This window comes from Gopherus evgoodei, chromosome 1, assembly GCF_007399415.2.
Source record: "Gopherus evgoodei ecotype Sinaloan lineage chromosome 1, rGopEvg1_v1.p, whole genome shotgun sequence".
Lineage (NCBI taxonomy): Eukaryota > Metazoa > Chordata > Testudines > Testudinidae > Gopherus > Gopherus evgoodei.
In genome coordinates this window covers 138,719,797-138,744,550 of record NC_044322.1, presented here as the reverse complement: position 1 = coordinate 138,744,550, position 24,754 = coordinate 138,719,797, and the positions used below count along the sequence as shown (strand labels likewise).

The following is a 24,754-nucleotide window of genomic DNA, read 5'->3' as shown; positions in this document are numbered from 1 at the left end:
CTATCCTCAATACATATGAGTTCCTGTGAAGAGAAAGGATCTTTGCTTTGGGGTGGGCTCATATCACACACAAGAATGACCATAGTGGGTCAGACTAATGGTCCATCTAGACCAGCATCCTGTCTTCTGATATTGGCCGATGCCAGGTGCTTCAGAGGGAATGAGCAGAATAGGGCAATTGAGTGATCCATCCCCTGTCATCCAGTCCCAGTATCTGGCAGTCCGTTGCATCTCTGACCATCTTGGCCAATAGCCTTGATGGCCCTATCTTCCATGAACTTACTTAATTCTTTTTTGAAACCAGTTATGCTTTTGGCCTTGACAACATCCCTGGGCAATGAATTCCATAGGTTGACTGTTTTTTGTTTGTGAAGAGGAAATAACACTTCCTCCACACTATTCATGATTTTATAGATCTCTATATATAGCCCGTCAGTCATCTCTTCCAAGCTGAACAGTTCTACTCTTTTTAATCACTACTCCTGTGGAACTTATTCAATTTCCCTACTCATTTTTGTTGCCCCTCTCTATACCTTCTCCAATTCTAAGTATTTTTGAGAGGGTGACCAGAACCACATGCAGTATTCAAGATGTGAGTGTGCTGTGGATTTATATAGTGGCATTTTAATACTTAGTGTTACCTACTATTACTAGCTTTTTTGGCTGCTGCTGTATATGGTGTGGATGGTTTCAAAGAACTGTCCATTACTCCAAGATCTTTCTTCAGTGATAACAGCTAATTTAGACCGTGTGTGTGTGTGTGTGTGTGTATTGTTTTCCAGTGTGCATTACTTTGCATTTATCAATACTGAATTTCATCTGCCATTTTCTTGACCAGTCACCCAAGGTGGCATTTTTTGACCCCTTTACTGTTTTTTTTTTTTAACATGGGGTATACATTTTATTTGAACCTCTATTATGGTGTTTTTAAAAAGTTACCTTTTAAAAAAGGAACACTCTTAGCTGTTCCTTTTAATTTCTGTTTAACTAGTTTCCTCATTTGTTGTGTAGTTCCCCTTTTTGAAGTTAAATGCTCCTCTGGTGGGTTTCTTTGCTATTAACTATATCATGGTCACTGTTAACAAGTGGTTCAGCCACATTCACTTCTTGAACTAGAGCTTGTGTGCCACTTAAGACTAAATCAAGAATTACCTCTTGTGGGTTCTAGATCTATCTGCTCCAAGAAGCAGTCATTAATGGTGTCTAGAAATTTTACCTCTTCATCATGTCATGAGGTGACATGTATCCAGTCACTATGGGGATAGTTGAAATCATGAGTTTTCTGTTTTTATAGCCTCTCTAATCACCAAGTATTTAACATCTCACAAATGTTAAACCCAGTTGATGCACCATAACTCACACATCTTCCTCTTGTAGCCCAATGCTAATCCTAAATACTATGAAATATTCTTCTTTAGTGTTTATTAATAAACATAGTTGTTACACATTGCCTCTTGGGGGTAAGGAGAGGCAGCAGTAGCTGTGGAATTGACCCTCTGAGAAGTTGTAGTATGTGAGCTTAGTGTTCGTGCACCATAATGTTTTCTTACAATAAAGATTTTTTCCCCCACTAATGGTGGAAAGCTGCAGGTCTTACATTCATCAAGTAAAAATCTAAAACCATGTGATATAAAACCTAACTTTCCCATCTGAAGACATTTTAATAATCCTTTGTGCCATTTGTATATCAGTAAATGGATGGAAAGAACCCAGCTATTCCAGTCTGTCTAATCAAGACTTTAATGATGGATGCATCCCTGTGAAAGATGGTTACACAAAGATTTTAGAGCTCAGAGCAGTTCACAGAGCCTGTATTGCATTTCTGCCAGGGATCTGCGGTCTGACAATTCTGACTAACAACACAATGGCCATTTTATATATAAACAGCCGATGGGGGATGATCATCTCTATTATGTAAGGAAGCAGTTTGACTATGGAACTGGTATATTCAGCACTAAGTACCTCTCAGGGCAATACATCACGCATGTCTACAGAATACATCTGAGCAGATAATTTTAATCAGCCCATGTTTAGGTCGTCAAGGATTCTGTCATCCATTGCATTTTCCAGGAGTGGGATCATCCATCAATAGACCTGTTTGCAATACACAAGAACAAAAAATGTCTCGGTTTCTACTCCAAGGGAGGTCTAAAGTCAGAACCCCAGCATACACATTCCTTATGCAGTGATCCTCGCAAGTGATCTGTGCTTACCCTCTGATTTCCAGGGTGCTCAGGAACATCAGAGAAGATGCTGCAAGGTCCTGTTTGGCTGAGAAAGTATGGTGATGCTTCTAATAGGACGTCTACCAAAACCATTATCTCCTTTACTGGACTTACTGTTGCAGGACAACAGGAACATCTTCCTTCTTTGAGTGATTCCACATGTCCATTCCATGGCAAGTGTTTGTGCACTTCAGTGCACAGTTGTCTGAGACTTTTTACACTTTCCAGTATCTGTCGAGGTGGCTTGCATGTCTTCTGCTTTCTTCCACATCATGCAGGCATAAAGGGCTGAGCTACCTCAGATCCTCTCCCCTCAGTTTATTCCTACTGCCTGTGACAATTGATGAAGCTCCCTGTCCTTGCTTCTGCAAGTCTCTCATTATCAGTATACAGTACCCACGTACAGTTAAGTTTAAAAAAAAAAGTTTTTTTGGTTTTTTTTTGTTTGTATAGGTTCTGCCACCCAGTTTGGAGTACTGGCTCTGGTAATGGAGGTATGCCACACCATCCAGGTTTCAAGCCCTGTTGCTCTCATGGCAAGGTGATGCCAAATAGCAGTTCTCACCTCACCTGCCTTATGTGTTTGAGGAAGGCTTGAGGGTGAGAAGTGAGGCATTTGTAAGGGCTTTAAGACTTGTTCAAAAAAAGACAGGGTGGACAGGTTAAAATATCTGCTCTTGGAGTCTGTCCTGCAGTCTCCATCTGAGCCCCTTAGCATTGGTCAGTAGCACACCTCCAGTGGGCCCCGGTCCCAAAGAAGAGGCATTGGAAAGTGGATCCAGCACGGGGGCTGTAGAGGAATTCAAAGAGGATGAGCTCTGCTAAGGACACAGGAGAGCATTCTACGGGGAAGCACTCCCCAGAGCACACATCTAAACAGAGGAGTTTGGTGACCCTGGAGGCCAGTGCTGGCCTGTCGAGACCAGCTCCTGAAGCATGTGCTTCGACATCTTGCACCACAGTAACGCAGTATCTTTCTAGTACCGTATACTCGTGTGTTGAGTGTGCAAGAGAGTTGTTGAACCAGCAGTGGTTCGAGTCTCACCTGCCACCAGTATCTAGGGTACCGCCTCTGGCACCTTTACCTCTGAACCAAGCACGCATCTCCATGGTGGGCATCAGGGTATCAGTGAGGCCAGTACCATCTAGGGGAAAGCCCTAGATTATATCCCCAGCTCCCCTTTCTTCAGAGTATGAGCCTTCTCTGGTACCAAGAGATACGGTGCCACCTTGGTCTTAAGGAGCATCCTCCTCCTCAGACTTGGAGGTGGGTTCCTATATATCCCAGCATAGCCAGTCCATCAGGAGGATTATGCCACCTGCCCACCCAAATACCAGGAGGGACCCTTGTGCTATGCCTAGCTGGGCTCCAGAGCCACACGAATGACCCTTTTGGAACCCTTGGTATTCCTGTTCCTGCAGCCATCTCACTCCACCTGCTGGGCATCAGGAGCATTGCCGCCATAGGCATCGTACCAAGCAGAGTTAGGGTCTCACAAGCAACTGCAAGAGGGCCAGGGGTTGCATCAGCCCTTGGTACTACTAGCATTTTCTTCCTCAGCTCCTGATGAGGCAGTTATGGGAGAGTTTCTTTTTTAAGACCCATCAGGAGCTGCTGAGGACGATGCCTATGACTTTTGCTATCTTCCTGGAGGCAGTCTAGGAGAAATCCCACAAGCTGGTGAACATTCTAACATCTGCGGCCCCAGCTAGAATAGCACTGCCAGTAAATGAGGCTATTTTCGAATCTATCAAGATCCTCTGGCAGACCCCAGCTTCTCTTCCACCAACAACTAAAAGAGTAGAGAGAACTTACTATGTCCCATCCTGGTGGTTTGAACATCTGGGTAACCATCCTTCTCCAAGCTCCCTTGTAGTTATAGCAGCCAGTGAAAAGGAACAACAGGGGCCCCAGGCCTCAACTCCCAAGAATAAAGAGGACTAGAAAGTGGAGCTGGTCGGGAGGACGTTCGACAGGTGGATTACAGCTTTGCATTGCAAACAAGCAAACTTTGCTGGGATGTTGCAATTTCACTCTGTGGAATACAGTTTTGAAGTTTAAAGACAAACTCACAGAGGAGGTGAGACTAGGTCCTCACTTTGATAGAGGGCAATTGGTCTCCAGAGCACCTCTACATGCAGGTCTCGATGAAGCAGATTTTGCAGCGTGCAGCATAGCCTCAGCCATCACAATGAGGTGCTCATCCTGGTTACACTCATCTGGCCTACTTCCAGAGGTGCAACAGATAGTTCAGGACCTACCCTTTGAGCAGCTGTCACTCTTTTCAGCAAAAGTGGATGAGACGCTGCATAGAATCTCAAAGATTCTTGAGTGACCCTGAAATCCCTGGGCATTTACACCCCAGCAGTGAAGCAGAAGGCATTCTGCCCTCATCAGCCTCAGCATTTTCATGGATTTATTCCTCATGCCCAAGACCTGCCAATGACAAGGACCACAACAGATTAGTGGGTTCTAACCACAGTGGAAGTAAGGTATTTGCTCTATTTTGTTTATGCCACACCTTCCCATCCTCCATCCCTCTTCAGGGACCCTTCATAACAAAGTACTTGTATAACAGGTGTAAGCAGGGCTGCTTGAGTGCCCTCTGCTGTCTCACACATCATGCAGTCCTTCCTACTGCCAATGATAGTTGGTGGAGCTCCCTGTCCTTGCGCTGCTAATCTCTCATCTCTATACAGTACCCATATAGAGTTAGTGTAATCAATTAGTTTGAAAAAAAAAAGGGGGGGGGAGGTTTGTTTGTGTAGGTTCTGGCACCCAGTTTGGTGTACGGGCTCTGGTAATGGTGGTCAGTGTCTTGTAGGAGTTGTCGAAGAAGTTCCTCCATTGTTCAGGGGAAAGTGGTTTTACTCCAATACTGAAGGCAAAGCGGGGGCGGGGCGTCCTTTGGCCTATTTTAGATCTAAGGCAGTAAAACAAGTTCCTAAGAAAATGAAAATTCCAGATTGTCACTTTAGCTTCCATTATTCCTTCTGTGGAGTCGGGGGACTGGTATGCTGTGCTTATCCGAAAGGATGCGGCAGTTCAGTAGGGCTTAAGAAAGTTTCTAAGATTCACGGCGGCTGGCTACCCTTATCAGTTCACAGTGCTCCCCTTTGGTCGCTCAGTTGCCCCTGGTGTTTTTACAGTCTGAATGTAATTTGTATGTGAAATCCTATAAAAGAGGCCAAGGTTTTCTGAGGTATAAATCCGTATTCAGATGTCTAAGTGTTTTGATCTTTAAAAGGCCTGAGGTCTCAGTAACTCCCACTGTATGTATACTGCATTTAGTTTTAAATGCAGTTGATGTTATAACTGAAGGCAACACACAAACTATTAGACCTGCTGGTGTTCATCACTTTTAAAGATCCAACCACTTAGTATTTAGGCTCCTAAATAGGAATTCCACACACTAACTTTTAAAATCCCCCCACCCTATTTAAAAAAAATTTCAAAAATTAATAGATTCAAAATTAGTCTTAAATCCTGAATGACTAACAAATAGCATTGGGTCCAAAACACCACATGCAACAAGGTATCTTTAAATTAAGAGGTTTGTATCTGCATTGCAGCAGTGTTTTAGTGCAGTATAATTTCAAATGCATTTACACATTGGTTAGTAAGTGTACCTAGTTAGATCAATTCTGCTACTCCTGCCGGTTGCTACCAAAGGTGAAGAGGGAAAAAGTGATACAGCTACTACCATTCAGTCCCTCTGGTTTTCAAGGGAGCTGGGTGTAGAGTTTTTGGACCTACCTCTCTGCTACATTCAACTAGTTCTAGAAGAAGGGGGACAGATAGCTCAGTGGTTTGAGCATTGGCCTGCTAAACACAAGGTTGTGAGCTCAGCCCTTGAGGGGGCCATCTGGGGCAAAATCAGTACTTGGTCCTGCTCCTGAAGGCAGGGGACTGGACTCACTGACCTCTCCCTTCTAGCTCTATGAGATAATTTAGGGAGATGTACCTACGTATTTATTTTAACTTCAGACACCGCTGGGGAGAGACCATCCTAGTAATAAGCAGGCCTTTGAAAGGGCAGATTTCAGAGTTGAGGTGATTTCCCCATTGGCCTGATATCTGTATTGATACCACATAATGTTGCATGTTCAAATTTATAATTAGGTTATAGGCTGAATTACATTCACTGAAGTTTTATAGGAAGCCTGTACAATCCCTGGAGCTGCACTGTAGAAATGCACACCTGTAAACTGAAAGGGACACCAGCAGGTAATTATGGATAAATTGGAAAAAAAACAAAAACCATGCAGCTATCTGAAAACTATATTTAAAACCTGCAGACCAGCTTTTCAAGAAAATTGAAAGAGCTCTGTGTAAGCTCCAAAGCTTGTCTCAGAATTTGGTCCAATATATTACCTTCCCCACCTTGTGTCTCAAATATCCTGGGACCAACATACAGGTCAAGACAAGCCCCACTGCCTAATCATATTAATGGGATGCTTCAGGAACACTAGTCAGTAATTTACAAGGAGAGAAGGCAGTGACTGTACATGCCTCCCCACTGGTGTCTCAACCTTGCCTTGGGAATTTAGTCTCTTTTTTTGTGGATTGTTAGGATCAAAGCTTAAAAATTTACCTGATGCTTAAACCCCAGAATTAAGTCACTAGCCAAGAATCTAGGCTATCAAGCCCCCGAATAAGAAATTGTGCACTGTAGTTAGTTGAAACACTGATAACTGATGAAACTCTAGAGCGGTGCAAGTTAATTTTATCATTCTGCAAAACAAAAATCTGAAGGTGACGACTAAGCTGGGTTCTTTCCATATCCAATCAATGTCTGGCTTTTAACTCCTTTCCAAGAAATGAGTAGCAACTTTGATCACCAACAGGGACTAGATTTGAACCAGCATCTTAAACATGAACGAGATTCTATCCTATTAATATACCTGAGCCATACAGGTCTGGATTTACACTGAAATATTTCTGAAGATGCAGAGACCAATAAAACAGAATTTTAAGATAGAAGTTAATTTATAAAATAGCAAAGTTGAATTTTAAAGCTATATTTATTCCTTAATACATTTTGCATGCCAGGGAAACAGGTATTGATTTGATTCGCGTTATTCTGTTGTTGTGTGAGTGCGCCTAAGAATATTGCTTGTCTGATCAAAAGAGCATTTTTGATATGTGACAGGATGGAATCATTGTTTCAGGTCTTTACTAACACTTCTGAAGTGTTTTAGTGTACATTTTACAACAGCTTCACCCAAATGTAGACATATCTGAAAAGTTTTGCCTGGTTCCTTTGCAAGCCTTTCCATAGAGACCCCAGTAGCCTAGCATGAGACTTCCTGAGTGTTGAGAGGTTGGGAATTTTGAAGGTACACTTCCTTGGATCCTCAAGAGCCAGCAGTCTTATTAACATTAGAACAGTGTCCAAACAGCTTCCTGCTCCAGGAAAATCACTGAGCGAAACTTACACATTTTACACATTCAGCTGGACACTGCATATTACTGTGTCTGGAAAGCATCATGGACATTTTGGGCACAATTACATTGTAATTGTCTTTTTGTGCAGGAACATTCCTCTGTCTAGTGGTTAAGTTTGCATAGCTTGTTAAACTTAAAACCACCACCCAATCGGGGGGGGGCTAAAATTCTGTTCTCTTCTTTCATACTAGCTGGCACAAGGTGACGAGAGACCCAATCAGGCCAACCCATTCCCACAAACAATAGAGTAGCATATAACTACTACCATTAAAAATATTGGAATTTAGCAAAGTAGTGAAAAAAAGGTAACATGTTTGTAGTAAGAGACTGAAAACCCCAAAAAACTGTCTTCACATTCCAAGCCTCTAATTTATTCGCAACTCAGCCCATTTGTGTTCAGTGTTGAACATAACTAAGATTTCCATCAAAGATACAGCAATTCTGTGCTTTAAAACGCTCGAACTTCAAGACTGCTGTTTTGAATTAGCAGCTGCCATTTAACCTGAATATATTTAGGACTGGTCTACACCTAAAACATAGGTCGACCTAGGTACATCACTCAGAGATGTGAAAAATTTAGCTCCTTGTTTGACAGAGTTATGTCAACTTAACCTCCAACAGCAGATACAGGTAATCCACTTCTCTGAGAGGCAGTAGCTGCATCAGTGGAAACACCTGTTCTGTCAATGTATGAAGCATTTATGTTACAGTGGCACAGCTACAGTGCTGTACCTGTGCCACAGTAGCATAGACATGCTATTAGTAATTTCAAACTTCACACCTCTAAATTCTCTCCTGAAGCTCCTAACAAGCGTATCAAGAATGCCAGACAGCCCAAGTTAGGAAAGAATATGTTCCAAGAATAAAAGAAAAACACAGAGTCTGATATATTAAGCATACATATTTACTTAATCTATACAGAATCGAGTAGATAAAATTTCAGATTCACATTAGTGAAAAATCCCTACAAAATGTTTTTGAAAAGCAAAACAAGACTGCCTGTTCATTTATCAACTTTTTTTTCTCATGAAAGCAGACATGGTTGTAAAAATAAAGCAGTGTGTTTAGCACAAACTAGATTTCTGCATCACTTTTTTCACAGTTATTTCCATCTACAGTCTGAAGAGGTAGATTTTCTGCAACACCTGAGAATTAAACTGTAATATAACCAGGTGTAAGTGTAATAAAGGAAGGACAAAACAGATTGGAGAGATACAGCCCTAACATAGATGGGTACACTACTGTATGTATTTGGCTCTTGCATCACATACAATTTAGGTTTTTTTTTTTGTTTTTTTTTTTGCGCAGCCCTAATCATGGTAAAAATCATGGGCCCAACTGACAATTAGGTGTACACATCAGAGGCTATATAAATTTACAGCCCAGATTAAACAGTTGTGGTAGTGGAAGAGACACAAGTTTCCATAAAAACCCTACTGGAACCAATGTGGCTGTACAGTGGCAGTGCAACAGCCTGCTGTATGGCAGATTAGTGTGAGTGCTGGGCTTATCACCTGTATTCTTTGTAGCAACGCACATTTGGCCAGGGCATGAAATGACATTAACTGCATCCAGGAAGCCAGGTCCAGCCCATCTTTGCTAGAGGGAAGAAGTTGGTGTGATGTGGGACCTTTTCGGGGTCACACAGAGATAGGAAGAAAATCCCAGATTCCTTAAAACCTTTTACTAGTGGCATTCTGCTTCATTTACACATGCAGGACAGTAACTACTTATCATCTGTACTGCTCTTCCATTTGTCTCACATATCTTTACAGCCCTTGCAGCAGAGTCCAAAGTTCACTCTTGACTACACATGAAACATGCATTACAAAAAGAAAGTTGGTTATAGATACAGGAGACCAAATACATTTTAAAAAGAGAAAACTGCACTTTCCACTTCATTGTGAAATCTGTACTTTTTGCCAAGGGTATGTTGTGCTGTAATTGATACATTAAGATTTTCACATGCCTTCAGGAAAATGATTTCACGTTCACTTAATTTATTAACTGAAGACCAGTTTTGGCAGAAATTTAAAAACGTACTTCTGTTACAGTTTTTTGATTCCATGACAACACACAACATCAGACAAATCATTTGATGAAGCAACTTTGGAAGGATGTTACTTCTTTCCAGTATTTTTGTTGCCATGTGGTTAACGTGATTAGTGTTTCAAAGCGGAGTCCAACCTCTCTGACTGCTCACCTCTACCTTCTCATTACTTCACCACGTGTGGACCACGAATACAAAACAGACTGTGCAAATTGAAGAGAAAAACTGGCCAGTTCCCAATTCATGTCACTCATTTGCTACAGAATTTAAGAAATGTCAGTTTGATACAGTTTTGTTCAGTGGTATGAGCTGAAACACATTTGTTAGGCTTTATACAACCTTATTCTCTTCATAAGACATCTACATTATTTTAATGTACATCATTACGTCAGGGGAAGGGATCAAGAGCTCAGTGCAGCCTGAACGTTCAAATAATTTAGCCACTAAACTGCCAAAAAGAACAAAAGGGGCGGGGGGGGAAGCTCATTGAAAGTTATGTGCTTGGTTCAGAAATCCCCCACTGAACTTAAGTGCAAAGAACATTAAGTACCAGGAAAAGCTACGTTTGTATCTCTTAAAATAAAAGTGACAGCAACTGAAACTAGAAAGCAAACGTATGGGCTAAACTTAACAGTAGCTTGTTACTTAACACATGACCTGCCTACATTTCCTGCCTTGCTAAAAATAAATGTTGGTCCCAGCCTGTCCCAGAGAACAGTTCCCTTAAAAATGATACCCAAGTTTTCAAAGTGAAACTCTGTAAGGCTCACAACTGCAGTCCATTACATTTTTTTAAATGTAATATTTTTTTTTTTTTTTTTTTTTTTTTTTTTTTTTTACACTTATGGCATATTAGTTTAACATGAAACCTCTGAATTACCAATTTACCAGGCAAGCAGTTGGTACCAGGAAGGCACTCTGTCTGCTGATCAGTGACTTTTCAGGTTAGGTGTGTGACAAGTTAAAATGTTTTACTCTGGGAATATATTTGAATCCACATGATCAAATATTAACTGTGTTCTTTACAGATCCTTAAAATATATTGCATACAGTGCTAAGTAAAGAACATCCAGACCAAAGGTTGGTGTCTTAAGCACTACAGTATCAACAAATCTACAGAACTCCTTGTTTTAAAATATCAAGATTTAATGCAACTTCTCTAATCAGAAATAATCATTTTATGAATTCTCTGCAATGCTGAGGCTTTATGTTAAGGGACATAACATGACTAACTTCTGCAGTTATGTATATTCCATTACAGACAACTTCACTCCATACACACTCATTCCTGTATGCTTTCTTTGCAAGTTAAATTGAACACATTCAAAGGGAGGGAAAATATAGTCTGTCTGTCTGTGAATTAACCTTAGAGCACGATCCTGAGAAGTCTGCAAGAAAGTTGTACACCCTGTTTTACCAGCTGCAAATTAATGTATGTATATTTGAAAGCTGTTTTTGTCATATCACAACTACACTAAAACCCTGTAAAATATTCTTGATCATATTCTGGACCCTTATTTTCATAGATAATCAGGTGAGATAGTTGAAGTTCCTACTGGCCATTAGATGAATGTAGATAATTTACTGAAGAGTTTGGTAATTACATTAGTATACCAAACCTTAGTTCAGTTAACAGAAGCAAAATGTTATTTTCAAACCAATGAAGTGACACTCCCGTCACTTTTCCCCATGAAATGTTAAATCTGTACACAAGTCTTAACTGACACGGTGAGATTTGTGTTTAGGGGAGAGGAAAATGCACGTGCATTCTTTATGGAAATTTTTTTTTTAAAAATGAGGCAGATGTGCAACACAGTTGTGGAAAACGTATAGATCACGCTATTCAAAGCTGCTATGCAGCTTCCTGTACCACATAAGTCCAGTAGTTCTAAGAAAATACATATATGGTAGAAAAAGTAAGAAAATTTTCACCACAAAACCAATAGTTACCACCAACAGAGAAAGTTATACACAAAATATATCTTTCAATACAGTGTTTACTCTTCATTTTAGTCAACAGGAACAGGACTCGTGGAGACAGTCTTTTCAGAGCCATTTCCTTCATTTGCTGCACTTGATTCAGCATCTGATTGAATTCCTGGTTCTGTATCAGTGGAAGTTCCCAGCTCCTCATGGGAATTGAGTGTGCATGACTGCAACACCTGAACTGCTAGATCCACATCTGCTTCTTTTACAGAAACCTGTTCCTTAAGAACTTCCACCTTCTCGTTCAGCTCATTCCGCTCAGTCTGAAGAGCCCTGCACAGCTTCTCTAAACGCTCCAGTTTTATCTGAAAGCCTTTGTATTCTTTGTCTCTAACTGTTTTCTGTAAGGAATAAAAATAAATAGCGATTAACCCAATGAAGTGATTTTTCGGGGGGAATTTATTTCTTTTAAAAAGGCACTACTTTGAGAGGCTTAGAGATTAAAATCTCTTTAATCCCTGTAAAAGGCAGAGCATAGACGGCATTGATGCAAATTCTCAGACTGCCTCCAATGTTCTAAACCAAAGGGGGACCAAATGTAGGGCGGTGACAAGTCAGTCTGCTGAGATGCAACATAGGGTACTACATACTGCCAGCTGTGACCAAGTGTTTTCTAATGTGAACAACAGTCCACTAGGAGCTCACAGACTAAATCACACAACTTGTTACTATTCAAGACTAGTTACAGGGATATTACTTATGGAACTCAGCCAACTTTAGTGAATGGGTACCAAATATTTCTGATTTCAAAGCAGTTTGTACACAAGCATATATACCAAATTTCATGGCAGAAATGTAACAAGAGAAAGAATACTAACAGACATGGCAGAACTATACTGACCCCTAGTTGTAGCTAACTGAGTTTTACAACTCCAAGGATTCTTCAGGGTTTTCAATCTAGTACTTGTCCCAGTATTTAATAGACTCAAATAATTTTGCCACAAGATCCTACCTAATAAGCAAGAGGTTAAGGATGGCAATTCCTATGGTATGCGTTTGACTGACTAGACATATGAAGATCAAATATCATTGACAGCAATTACAAAACACAGAATTCATTTTGTCCTTGAGAAGGATGGTTAATTTACCTGGGAAAAGTTATTTAAGGGAGATGCACAAACTGTTAGTAATTAAAAAAAATAATTAGTTGTACAGTTTGTGTAGCTACATAGCATTTCTTGACAATCTCCAGCTATCTAGAAATGAAGGGCCATGCAGAGTCAAGCTTGAATGTGACTAGACAGTTCCTTAAACTGTAAAGAGTGTTACCCACCTCTTCAGCCATTTGCAGAAGAGCTTTGTTGTTGTTTTCCCATTTTGTACGCCACACTATTGTCTCTTTTTCTAGTTTTTTTATCTTCTTGGTCATCTAAAAATATAGTAAAGCTAGTTTTATAACTAGGATCAAAATAGAGGTAACCACGTATTAAAATGTTTTAATAAGTTGCTTAAACAGTAGTTTTCAAAGTAACCTTATAAAATGAATTTACAGGAAAGGATTTCATGTCAGACCTATGAAAAATTATTAAAATATTAAACTAACATTTACAAATATTACTTTTAAGATTATGGTGGTTACAAAAATGATTTCCATCCTCCCTCAAAAGCTTCTACAATCATCATCATCTTCATTTACAAACAAAAGTAGTTTCTAACTAAAAATATTGCAATGACAATTTTATTTTTTAAAGCTGTTTTCTACTTCTAATATTAGCTTTTGGAATCAGAACTTGGCATACAGTTACACCAAATGTTTCAGAAGAATGGATTGCATCATGTTCTTCCACAACTATGCCGATTTTTTCTCTCTCAGTAATCAGACTGAAATCAGAGGTAGATAACTAGTTTTAATGTGCCATTTTACAGTTTTTCCAGCTATAACTACTTTTAAAATTGTATTCACCTATACAGCCTCTTCAGGGATTTTAAAGCCCAATAAGGAGCCAGATTTTTTTCTAATATTTTTAATGAAATTCTAAATCATAATTATATAAAGTACCTTTTCCATTTCTTGTCTGAAGGTTGTAAAAAGTTCATTGCTCTTTGCCATGGTGGTCTGGAATTCTTCAAACTTATCCATGTAAAGAGAAAGCTTTTGGGGAAAAAAACTTGGAATATTTAAACTGTATAGCAATGTTACCACACAAGCAATGTTTATTAAGGTACATCAGAAATTTCAGCTAATAGTAATGCAACAAAGATAAGAGAACAATGTTTACGTTCTCCCTCTAATCTATCAGGTAAATTTTCACCTAAAACATGTGTAGATAACTGTATAAAAATAGATGGTTACTCAAATTGTGCCTGAATGCTGCGCTAGGGCTATCTTTATAAAGCAACAGAATATATTCTAACAAAAGTTAGGCATTAAGACATGGGTTATCATTTCAGTTAAATAGAAGTTTGAAAGAGGTGCATTTCTAACTATGCACAAATAAAAGTAACAGATAACATTTGAAAAATTAAGCACAAATTTAGGTGTAAATATGTAATTTAAAAATTAATTGAGATACAAAATATTAAACAAGGCAAGGATTAAAATACCAAAGCAAATTAGGATCAGATAAATAATAAAAATTGAAGTAGTCATAGGTGTGGGAATTAGTAACAATGTGCAAATTCATCAGGTGTAATAGTGAGATTGGATTTGAAGTGACATCCGCCTCTGAGACTCTCAACCACATGGTCTTGCTACTATTTCAAAGACATGGCTAAGAAACAACTAAGGCCCTGATCCTACAAACATGAATCGAAGTGGGGACTTGTTTGGGGCCTAAGTTATCCTAACAAATTTTCACCGTGAGCAGGAACTCCAAGGAAGTGGAGATCTGATAGGGAATAAACAAACCTTTTAATATCCTTGTTTACACATCTTATAAAGAGACAAACTGGGAATGGGAACTAACGATTATTTGGTAAGGACAATGAAGTAGCCTCATCCATGGAATCTCTAGTCAACAACATTCTAGACAGATTTTTGAATCTGCTGTTATAGGAATAGGCAAATTAGGAGTACCACAGACATTATTAGCAGCTTCCCGCTTAACCTGAAAAAAACTTTAAAGCAGCAAAAAAACTTCAAAGCAGCAAATAGAACTCCCTCTCAATTCTCTTCCAGTCAAATCTTATCACATCTGGCGCATAATTTGCAAATTTTAGGTTAGTAGAGGCATGATCATATAATTTCAAGCACAGGGACTGAATACTCAAAACACATTCCCTCTCCAATTTTGCAGAACGGTCCATCAGGAATTTGTCCAGATCAGCATTTCTTAATTGGTTGGTGGTCACGGGGGGAGGAGGAGGAGAAGGAGGAGGAGGAGGGAGAGATACTCACAAAAGGTACTCCCCCTGCAAGGGTGGCCATAAGGTGATCCTTCCCCAATCTCCACAAACCCTCATCATAGAATCACAGATTATTAGGGACCTCAGGAGATCATCTAGTCCAACCCCCTGCTCAAAGCAGGACCAATCCCCAAATGGCCCCCTCAAGGACTGAACTCACAACCCTGGGTTTAGCAGGCCAATGCTCAAACCACTGAGCTATCCCTCCTCTTTAAAGGTCAAGTGTTCTCTATTAACCCTTTGAAAACACACAGAAATAAATTATATGGCATTATCAAGGATACTTTTTTGGCTTTCACTTTTATAGTGAGTATAAGGATGTTGCAAAATTTTTTGACTTTGCATAAGGGGTGGCCAACCTGAGAAATGTTGAGAAACACTGGCCTGGCCTAGAGCTAAACAAATCCAGTTTGAAATAATTGGATTCTGTAGGGAAAACCTGATTTAGATCTCTGTGAATTAAAGGTAGGGATAAGTGTAGGGGTGTGTATGAAAATCTGAGAAAGGAGAATCAGGATAAGGTAGATGTGGAAAGGGGCATAAACAAAAGACCACAGGAAGACTGTCTTAGGAGCTTATTTTGTATTAACAGGAGAAGCAGGGAGCAATGTGGTTCTGGAGAGACCAGAGGAGGTAAAAGTGGTGGCTGTAGTAATCATGCTGAAAGAATGATTGGACAGGAGGATTAGCATTATGGATAGAGAGAAGATTTAATTTTAGATGTATTATGGAGGAAGAAGCACCAGGATTTGGACCCAGCCTAAGTGCATCTGAGGCAAAAGAAGGTAAAGTCAACCTGAACCCCAGAGTTACAGGGCCTTAGTGACTGCAAGGATCAATAAGTTCTATAGTAAACTTTGCTGATTCATTACTGACTACCCTCCATCTCTTTCAGAATGACATGATGCTAACAAGGATTGGGCCACAAGTCATTATGGACAGAGAAGGGATCTAGCTCATTTTCCAGTCAGAGGGCTGTGGGTCCAGAATGACCAGGAAAAAAGGGTGTGACATTCTGGGGAAGAGAATCACCCACAGGGAAAAAGAGAGGTGTTGTGAAATAGCCAGCAGGTTGGAGGCCACAGACAGGACAGGTCCTTCGACGTTCAGATATTCTAGTCTTAGCGCAATGGATGCAGCACTCTTTTAAATTAATGAAACAATCTTAGCAGTTCAGCATCTATCACTTTCCAGTAATGTGGAGGGAACTAGGAGTCTCAAATAGCAATTTCAAGAAAACTTTATTTTTAACTAATATCTCCAATGTACATATAGCGAGAAGTGTTCATTGAACAGACAACTGCTACCAATTAAAGTTTCCAAAAAAATCAATATTTCCATTAATGAAAGTTTAATTTGCAATTTTTTGTATTTCCTCAAACGTCAGGTTTATGTCAAAACCATAAGCATCTCTTGATATTTTCATTGTAGAGTATCTGTATTGAACAGTACATTGACAATTTTGTTAAGTTACCTGCTGTTTTAGTTGGGCTTCCTGCTGCTTCATCTGCTCACATTTGTGTCTGGACTCAGTGGCTTCTTTTAATAGCTAAAAAGTGGAGAAAAAATGGTACTGTATTGCATGTTATATCAAAGGGCAAAATTTTAAAGATAATGTAAATGGGAATAAACAGTTACTCACCTTCTTGTAGCTGTTGTTCTTCAAAATGTGGTGCATATGTCTATTAAATTAGGGGTGTGTGCCTCGTACACCAGTGCTGGAAAGTTTTCCCTAGTGGCACCCACAAGGATGGCCAAGTCTGCAGCCAGGCATTCCTTGAGCTGCAAGCACAAAGTATATAAAGGGAAGAACTGCACCACCCACCCTTCAGTTTCTTTGTACCAGAATTTTGGATGACAGACTAATGCGTTGGGGAAGGAGGGTGGGTTGCATAAAGGACATATGCAGCACATCTCGAAGGACAGTTACAAGAAGATGAGTAACCATTTCTTCTTTGAGTATCACATATGTCCATCACACTAGATGACTCCCAAGCTGTTTTCAATGGAGGTGTGGCTAGGAGTCTGATCAGAAGATGGACTACAGGACTCTTGTCCTCCCATTCACATATCTCCTTGATGCAACAGTAACTGTGTAATAATGTTCAGCAAATGTGTTGACTAAAGACAATTCTGTCCCTATTGTAGACATCTGCAAAGCAGCTATTTCCCAGAAACGCAGTGGAGGCTTAGTGAGCTCTGATTGAATGCACAAACAGCTTCTCTGGGGGTGTCCTGGGCAACGCAGCTGGTGATCCACTTAGAAAGCCATTGCATTGTTACAGGATGCCCTCTCATTTGTTCTTGATAGAAAACAGAGTTAGGGAACAGACCTGAAAGGACTTCCTAGCAATGGGTACCATGATCTGATGTGGAGCCATTACCAGTGGTCTTGGAACAGACACTGAGAAAAGCAATACAGGACCTGAGGTCACAGGCATCATAACATACTCTAAAGCGTGTACCATGTGTACTGGCTCTGCAAGGACACTGTCAATATGGATGATTAATGACGGTGGTACTGAGAGGTTCAGCACACCTTTTGCAAGCTTTGTATGCCCCTGAAGTGGTCTGTATTGAAAGCGGTTTTTGCCCCGCTGCAAGCAAAGGCAATGGTTCCGCCATATGCGCCAATAAAGTAGCTAATATTGACGGTCCTGGACATAAATCCACAGCTCTACTTTAGAAGAGCCACTAAACTGTGGTACTGGGGAGTAGTGGGCTGAAAAGCATGCTCTACCTATGGTACCAGAGTGGCTTAAGCTCTGCAACTAAGGAATTCTATATGGAGGACTTTGATGAAGACAAAATAGTCCTCTTACAATGCTCTGAGCATTTATGTTTCTTTGAGGACTGCTGTGGTGAGGAAGATTTTCTCTTGTCTCAGTACACAGGTATGGTGGGGGAAGCACATGTGGAAAGAGTGGTCAAGGAACTCCCTTGGTCAGATGCTGGGCAGAGAGCAGACCCTGTGAGGAGGTATGATAGAGAATCTTCTCTTTGCTCCATTGTTCAGGTCTTGAAGCCTTGTAAGACTGTTCACTTGTCACCTAAACACTTCAAACAGTGAGAGCAAGGATCACTCACAGGAATTGGTTTGTGACACCCAGAGCAAGGCTTGAAGCCAGGGCAACTTGGTATAGTCTCCCCTGGTACCAAGTTGAGCCTGGAGTTGAATCCTGACAATAAGGATGATTAAAAAAGAAGAGAGGTTCCAAAGGACCAAAATGAGTATCACTGTTAACTACAGCTAGGCAACTATTAGCTATAAAGGTATGTCACCAGGAGGAATGAGCTGCCAGCATGCTTCAACCATGGACAGTAAGTAGGAACCAAAGAATAGGCAGGGCAGCTCTGCCCTTTATACCCTCGGCTCAGAGCACGAGGGACACTATGGCACTGGCATGGCTGTCCCTATGGGTGGGTACTGGTAGGCAGGGAAAACTCTCCAGCGTTTATGCACAAGGTGTGCATGCACCTAGTGTAACAGACATATGTACTCATTTGAAGAACAATGGCTCGATATAAAGTAATATATATGAGAAAGTTTGATTTACCACGAAACTTCATACAGTTGAACATGTTCTTGCCTTCTCTTGTATTAAATAGTTTAAAAGTTAATTTGTTAAAGAACAAAATAGGTAAAAATTGTGCCAGGTTACTTAGGAAATCTAAACAGCTCCTTGTGTTCTCCTGTCTGTCACAAACAAATAGTTCTTAGCTGATATTTTAAAACCATTTACTGGTATACTGGAATTGATTTTATTACATGGGAAAATCTCTCAAACAGATGGGAAAATTCAGTTTGTCTGCATTCTGGTAGAACACCTTAAGTATTAAATGATATGCAGAAGTACAATAAAAAGCTATTTTACTACAAAAATATATGAATGCCCAAGCGTGGAAAAAAATTATGTAGTACAATTAGCTTCACATGTGCGATGTTCTCCTGTCACCTATGTTAAAGAAGTTATTTGCAAAGACTGGACTGGACTGCTTCAATGATTGTCTTATATGAAACAAAACTATGCCAGTAACATTAACAACTGCTGTACGTAAAGCAGTAATGCTGAAGAGAAAAAGTGTAGTGATGTCTAAGTAGGAGAGTTTTTGTCAAACTTGGCTAAAATTTAAAAACTTTCTAAAAATCTACTTGGTCTAATTTAAAATCAGGAGATTATCAATATGTCTTAGCTTTTAAAAAAGAGAGATTCAAATACTTACACACCTGTAATTCTAAGCAAGAATTCTTCACCAGAACAGTGTGGTATCCTCTATTTCTATATCTCAGTCTTCAAGGATTAGTGAATATGGCCAGAAGTTACTTGATTTTTTTGACCCCTCCATCCCAAATCACACGTAAGTACTCATTCTCAATGAAGACTATATTCATGCCAATTTTGAAACTTCAAGTTTTTTTCTATATCCTATCTATAAATAAATAAAAGCAAATAGAAGACATAGCCCTCTCCCCAACACCTTGTAAGATTTTGTTCAAATTCCGGAAATAAAGTCCCTACTTTGAGTGGAGGAGGGTGAATATTTAGGGCCTGATCCAAAGACTAACTGACTTTAAAAAGGCTTTGTATCAGGCCTATAATGTCTAAAGCCATTTTCATCACCAGGAGGGCATGTTTTCAATTGAAGACTTCAGTGTTCTGTAGTTTCCAACCAAGCTGCTACTGCTCGGAAGAATGCAAGTAAAAATTCTTAGTTTTACAGTCTCATGTGCTCAGAAAACACTGGGCACACACCTCCTGGTAACAGCAAGTACTTTTAAAGGTGCTTACATGATTTCTACTTTCACCCTCTTTCTGCCTCACATTTCTTATAGCATAGCTGACCAAATTCAGGCATCAGAACAACAAGGAAGCATGACACAAAAAAGCTGCAGCTGCATGCACATTATGTTTGCACCTGTATAGATGTATATTGCAAGTACAATTCAGGTTCCTTTTCATTTATTTAAACCATTTGGATCTTAGTATCTTCTAGAAAGGCCCTTAGCCTTATCTTAGCCCTAAATATGCTGCCCCTTCAGTTGCTGTGTTTTTTGTTTTTTAAAGTAAGCTTAGAAGCAACTTACAAACTCCCTCTCTCTCTGATGTTTTTCCTCAGCTTCTTTTATAAGTTGTGTTGTTTGCTGAAGTTTGGCATCCACCAGTTGTTGCTGTAATTCTTTATGCTTGAACACTTTGTCAATATGCTAAGGAAAAAGTAAAACCCGACAGTGTAACATGAAGAGTACATAGTTAAATCAACATAAAAGATATTTTTTTTAAATGAGGAAAAAAGAACATTTTAAACAGTTTCAGTATTCAGGCCTGATGATCCAATGGTCAAGCTTGCCTGACCATTGGATCACAATATATGTGGTGTTTTTCTTTAAGCCCCAACCTCCAGAGTCAAGTGAATACAGGAGAATTTGAACTTTAATTTAAAAAAAGTTTCTGCCTCTCACAGTTGATGAGAGAAGCATGAAAACATGACTCAAGTTCATCTTAAAAAACAGAAAGTAAATGCAAAGATTTGCAAACTGTGGTCTACAAAAAGCTGATTGGTCACATCTCATTTCCAGCTGTTAAATAGCACTAAATTACATTAGCTTCCTAGTATTACTTTTCCACAAACAATTGCTCTGGTTGTCACAGGATGTGATCATGAATGAGAGGGGAGAGAAGTGGTTCATGACAACCTCAGTACTAGAAAACAATCCACTCCATGAAAAAAATGAGAGAACACTTAGGGCTTGTCTACATCAGAAAGTTGCAGCGCTGGTGAGGGAGTTACAGCGCTGCAACTTTGAAGGTGTACACATCTGCAGGGCACCACCAGCGCTGCAACTCCCTGTTTGCAGCGCTGGCCGTACTCCCGTTTTGTCTCAGGTGTAGAGGATCCAGCGCTGGTGATCCAGCACTGGTAATCCAACGTAGACACTTACCAGCACTTTTCTTGACCTCCGTGGAAGGAGGAAGCCTCTGGTAATCAAGCTGGTCTCCTTTCCCGGTTTGCTCTCTCGTTCCCGGAACCCCGAGCAAGCAGGTCTCCTTCCCTGCGGTTTGCTGGGTGGCTCCGGGAACGCGAGAGCAAACCGCGGCGAAGCTGGTCTCCTTTCCCGGTTTGCTCTCTCGTTCCCGGAACCCCGAGCAAGCAGGTCTCCTTCCCTGCGGTTTGCAGGGTGGTTCGGGGAACGCGAGAGCAAACCGTGGCGAAGCTGGTCTCCTTTCCCGGTTTGCTCTCTCGTTCCCGGAACCCCGAGCAAGCAGGTCTCCTTCCCTGCGGTTTGCTGGGTGGCTCCGGGAACGCGAGAGCAAACCGCGGCGAAGCTGGTCTCCTTTCCCGGTTTGCTCTCTCGTTCCCGGAACCCCGAGCAAGCAGGTCTCCTTCCCTGCGGTTTGCTGGGTGGCTCCGGGAACGCGAGAGCAAACCGCGGCGAAGCTGGTCTCCTTTCCCGGTTTGCTATCGCGTTCCCGGAACCCCCCTTGAAGCCGCCCAACAGCGCTGCAGTGTGGCCACATCTAACACCACTTGCAGCGCTGGTTGCTGTAAGTGTGGCCACTCTGCAGCGCTGGCCCTATACAGCTGTACTAATACAGCTGTAACAACCAGCGCTGCAAAATTTTAGATGTAGACATGGCCTTATTCTACAACTGTGTGCCTTAGCTGCTGGTTGGGAACCAAAGAAAGCTGTAGTACTCACTATGAAAGTGAACTGATTTTAATCATTATCACTTCTAACTTTTATTTAGAACATAAATGCAAAAGTAGTTTAATAAATAACCTTAATTTTACTTTCCTATACTCCGAACAGACAACTGTATACTTCATCAGTAAATATGATTTCCTCAGTATCAAATCTAATATACAGCTCAATTAAAATATTTATCTTGAATACATATCTACACCCAGTTACATTTGAGGAATTAATGTATAACCACTGAAATTGGAGGAAAGCTGAACTTTAAATTGTAGCACGACTAAGCAGTGAGGAAATGTTTATAATAAATATAATTTCTAAATTAAATAGTACTGATTATATATAAAAATTGAAAAAACCTACGTTTTTTAAAGTCTCAGTTGTAAAGATCTTAGAAATAGTGTGCTATTTCAGCAGACTTTATGCAAGAAAACAGGAGTTAGGTGGACAAAACAAAAGTAATGGAAAGTAGGCCAGCACACACTTAGGAAACAAAGCAGGCTCCTTAAAAGTTCCTGAGAACAGCAGAATTGTTTCAAACAATGAAATACTCTTTTTCATAAACTAATTTAGAAGAACTAATTTAAACATATGTTTGCATAAGATGACTAAGTCAACAACGCAAAATACATCTACAAAAGACCTTCCTAAACATGTTTCACCACCTTTACTCTTGTTTTGTCCACTTAAATTGAACCATTACCTTATAATATAATGAAAAATGTGCAATTGCTAATGACTTAACACACTACACATTTTAGCACTATTATAATAAGGCCATTAATGTCAGTGGAAATGTCTGGAAAAATGGATCCTTTGAGCTCTGTTAGGAATCCAGAGAACCCCATGGAAAAGCGATGGGGATTGTAAGAAGAGATTTTTGGCCAAATAGCCACCTAATTTTTGTTGAAAAGGCCTGAAATTAAAAAAAGGCATTTACCTTTAGTCACGAAGAGAAGGGGTCGTCAACCTCTGGCATACAGCTCACCAGGGTAAGCACCCTGGCATGCCGGGCCAGTTTGTTACCTGCTGCATTGGCAGGTTCGGCCGACTGCGGCTCCCACTGGCCGCGGTTCACTGCCCCAGGCCAATGGGGGCGGCGGGAAGCACCGCAGGTCAAAGGATGTGCTGGCCACGACTTCCCGCCTCCCACACTGGCCTGGAATGACGAACCACGGCCAATGGAAGCTGCGGTCCGCCAAACTTGCCAATGCGGCAGGTAAACAAACTGGCCCGGTCCGAGCCGCATGCCAGAGGTTGCTGACCCCTGATGTAGAGTATACCATGCAATTTTACCACTTAAATTACTGAAGAATGTTTTTAGAAAGCCACTACTTATATGCAGTAAGGAAACTAATTTGAGTGCCTATGGAAGCATAACTTTAAATTACCTCTTCCCGCAAAGCATACTGTTTGATTAGTTTCTTCAGCTTCTCCCCCAATTCAATATTTTCTTGGCGGAGCTTGGCATTGTGTATATCATGCTGTTCCAGCTGGGCCTGAATTTCATTCAGTGTGATCTGAAAATGTGCAGTTGCTTCTTTACGTCTCTCCTCTTCTTCACGTGCTTGCTGCATGTTTTCTTCCTTTTATCCAAAAAGATTTGTTAATGGTGTGCAAGTCAAAAGTGACATAATATGCCCATATAATCAATCTTTAAGATAGAGATGGGTCAAAATAAATACTTCGGGTCTGAATACTTCTATAACATTGGTATGTTCAAAAACCAAAACCAAAGTTTTGCCCAAACTGACAAAATTAAATCCTTACCAATTCAGTGCGCTTTGTGCAGATAAGAGATCAAATGTGCTATCAGGATGCTTCTTTAGGGAAGCTGATTCCTGGTCTTGCAACCACTCTGGATTTAGCTGGGTGTTTTAATGTAGATAGTTTAAATATACATTCAGCAGTCTATTACCATGCTCTATATACTTTGGTATTGGCAAGTGAAGTTCTAGCAATTTTTTTGTTTTGTTTTTACTTTTCAATTGATCTAAAACGGATATGGTTTATTGTATGCTTGAAGAGCATTCATCTTTATGGCTTGAGAAAGTGTTTAACGGATGTAAGTATGGTTCGGTGAGGCCAGCAATGATTATCCAGGAGGCAAAAAAATCTTGCATTGATACATTTGAATAGAAAGCTGAATGGTTTGTGTTCATGTCCTCACCAATGTTTTCGTACTTAATTAAAAGCTACTCTAAAGTTAATAAAAAAGTTATTTGGTGAAGCAATTCCCTACAATAACCACACAGGGAAATGAATGGAATCTCAACCTCCTTTCCATCTTGCTCTTATTTTACACTGTTTTGATTTCATTCATGTTATTTTACTAGCAGCTAACAACACAGCTCTCAGTAACTATTACAGCAAGACTAGACATTACTGCAGTCGAAACTAGTGTGATCCATGGACTAGTTTAAGTAAGGAAACTAACTAAAGTAAACACACCAATTCCCACAATCCTGATACTCAAAAGGGTTGTTATTCTCTATTGATTTGGGTATTGGACATGAAACAGCGCAAATACCAGATAGCTAGCAGCAAGTATGAATATAAATAACAATCAGAAATAGGGTTTACCTTAAAACAATTTACACAAGTAAACTAACCTTTAAAGTCTTGTTATGACGCTGAAGCTCCCGGCACAGAGATTCCAGTTTGCTGCGTGCTAGAATGGCCTTGCTATGCTCACTCTGCAAGTGGACTTTCTCTTTCACAACCTGCGCTTGTTTCTTCTGCAGTATCTTCATCTGCTTTTGAACATTCCGGCTCTCCTCCAACTAAAGTTAGAGAGTATATTTAAGAAAATGTAGATGAGAATGCCATCTTTTTCAACCTAGTCAAAACAACTTAAAGCTTCAGAAGAGAACAGTGAAATCTACAGACTTTCACCCAGGCCAGTGTAGACTACTACAACTGTTTGGGGTATTTTTTTTTGTCTTGGGGACAAGTTAATCCCAAACGTGTGTATGGACAGTCTTGGAATATGAGACTATGAA

The 24,754-nt window shown here is 40.2% G+C and overlaps 1 protein-coding gene across 4 annotated transcripts in view; it reads right to left on the bottom strand.

Moving 5' to 3' along the window:
- Positions 1-8,562: 8,562 nt before the first annotated feature.
- TXLNG (taxilin gamma) overlaps positions 8,563-24,754 on the bottom strand; it is a 43,655-nt gene continuing 27,463 nt past the window's right edge. For all 4 annotated transcript variants that reach the window (XM_030573786.1, XM_030573776.1, XM_030573770.1 and 1 more), the window contains exons 4-10: positions 24,365-24,535; positions 23,144-23,338; positions 20,142-20,261; positions 16,530-16,604; positions 13,710-13,802; positions 12,984-13,079; positions 8,563-12,051 (exon numbers count right to left, since the gene is read on the bottom strand). In XM_030573786.1, coding sequence (XP_030429646.1) covers positions 11,734-12,051; positions 12,984-13,079; positions 13,710-13,802; positions 16,530-16,604; positions 20,142-20,261; positions 23,144-23,338; positions 24,365-24,535 — 1,068 coding nt within the window. In that variant the 3' untranslated portion in view covers positions 8,563-11,733. The remainder of the gene's footprint in view (positions 12,052-12,983; positions 13,080-13,709; positions 13,803-16,529; positions 16,605-20,141; positions 20,262-23,143; positions 23,339-24,364; positions 24,536-24,754) is intronic.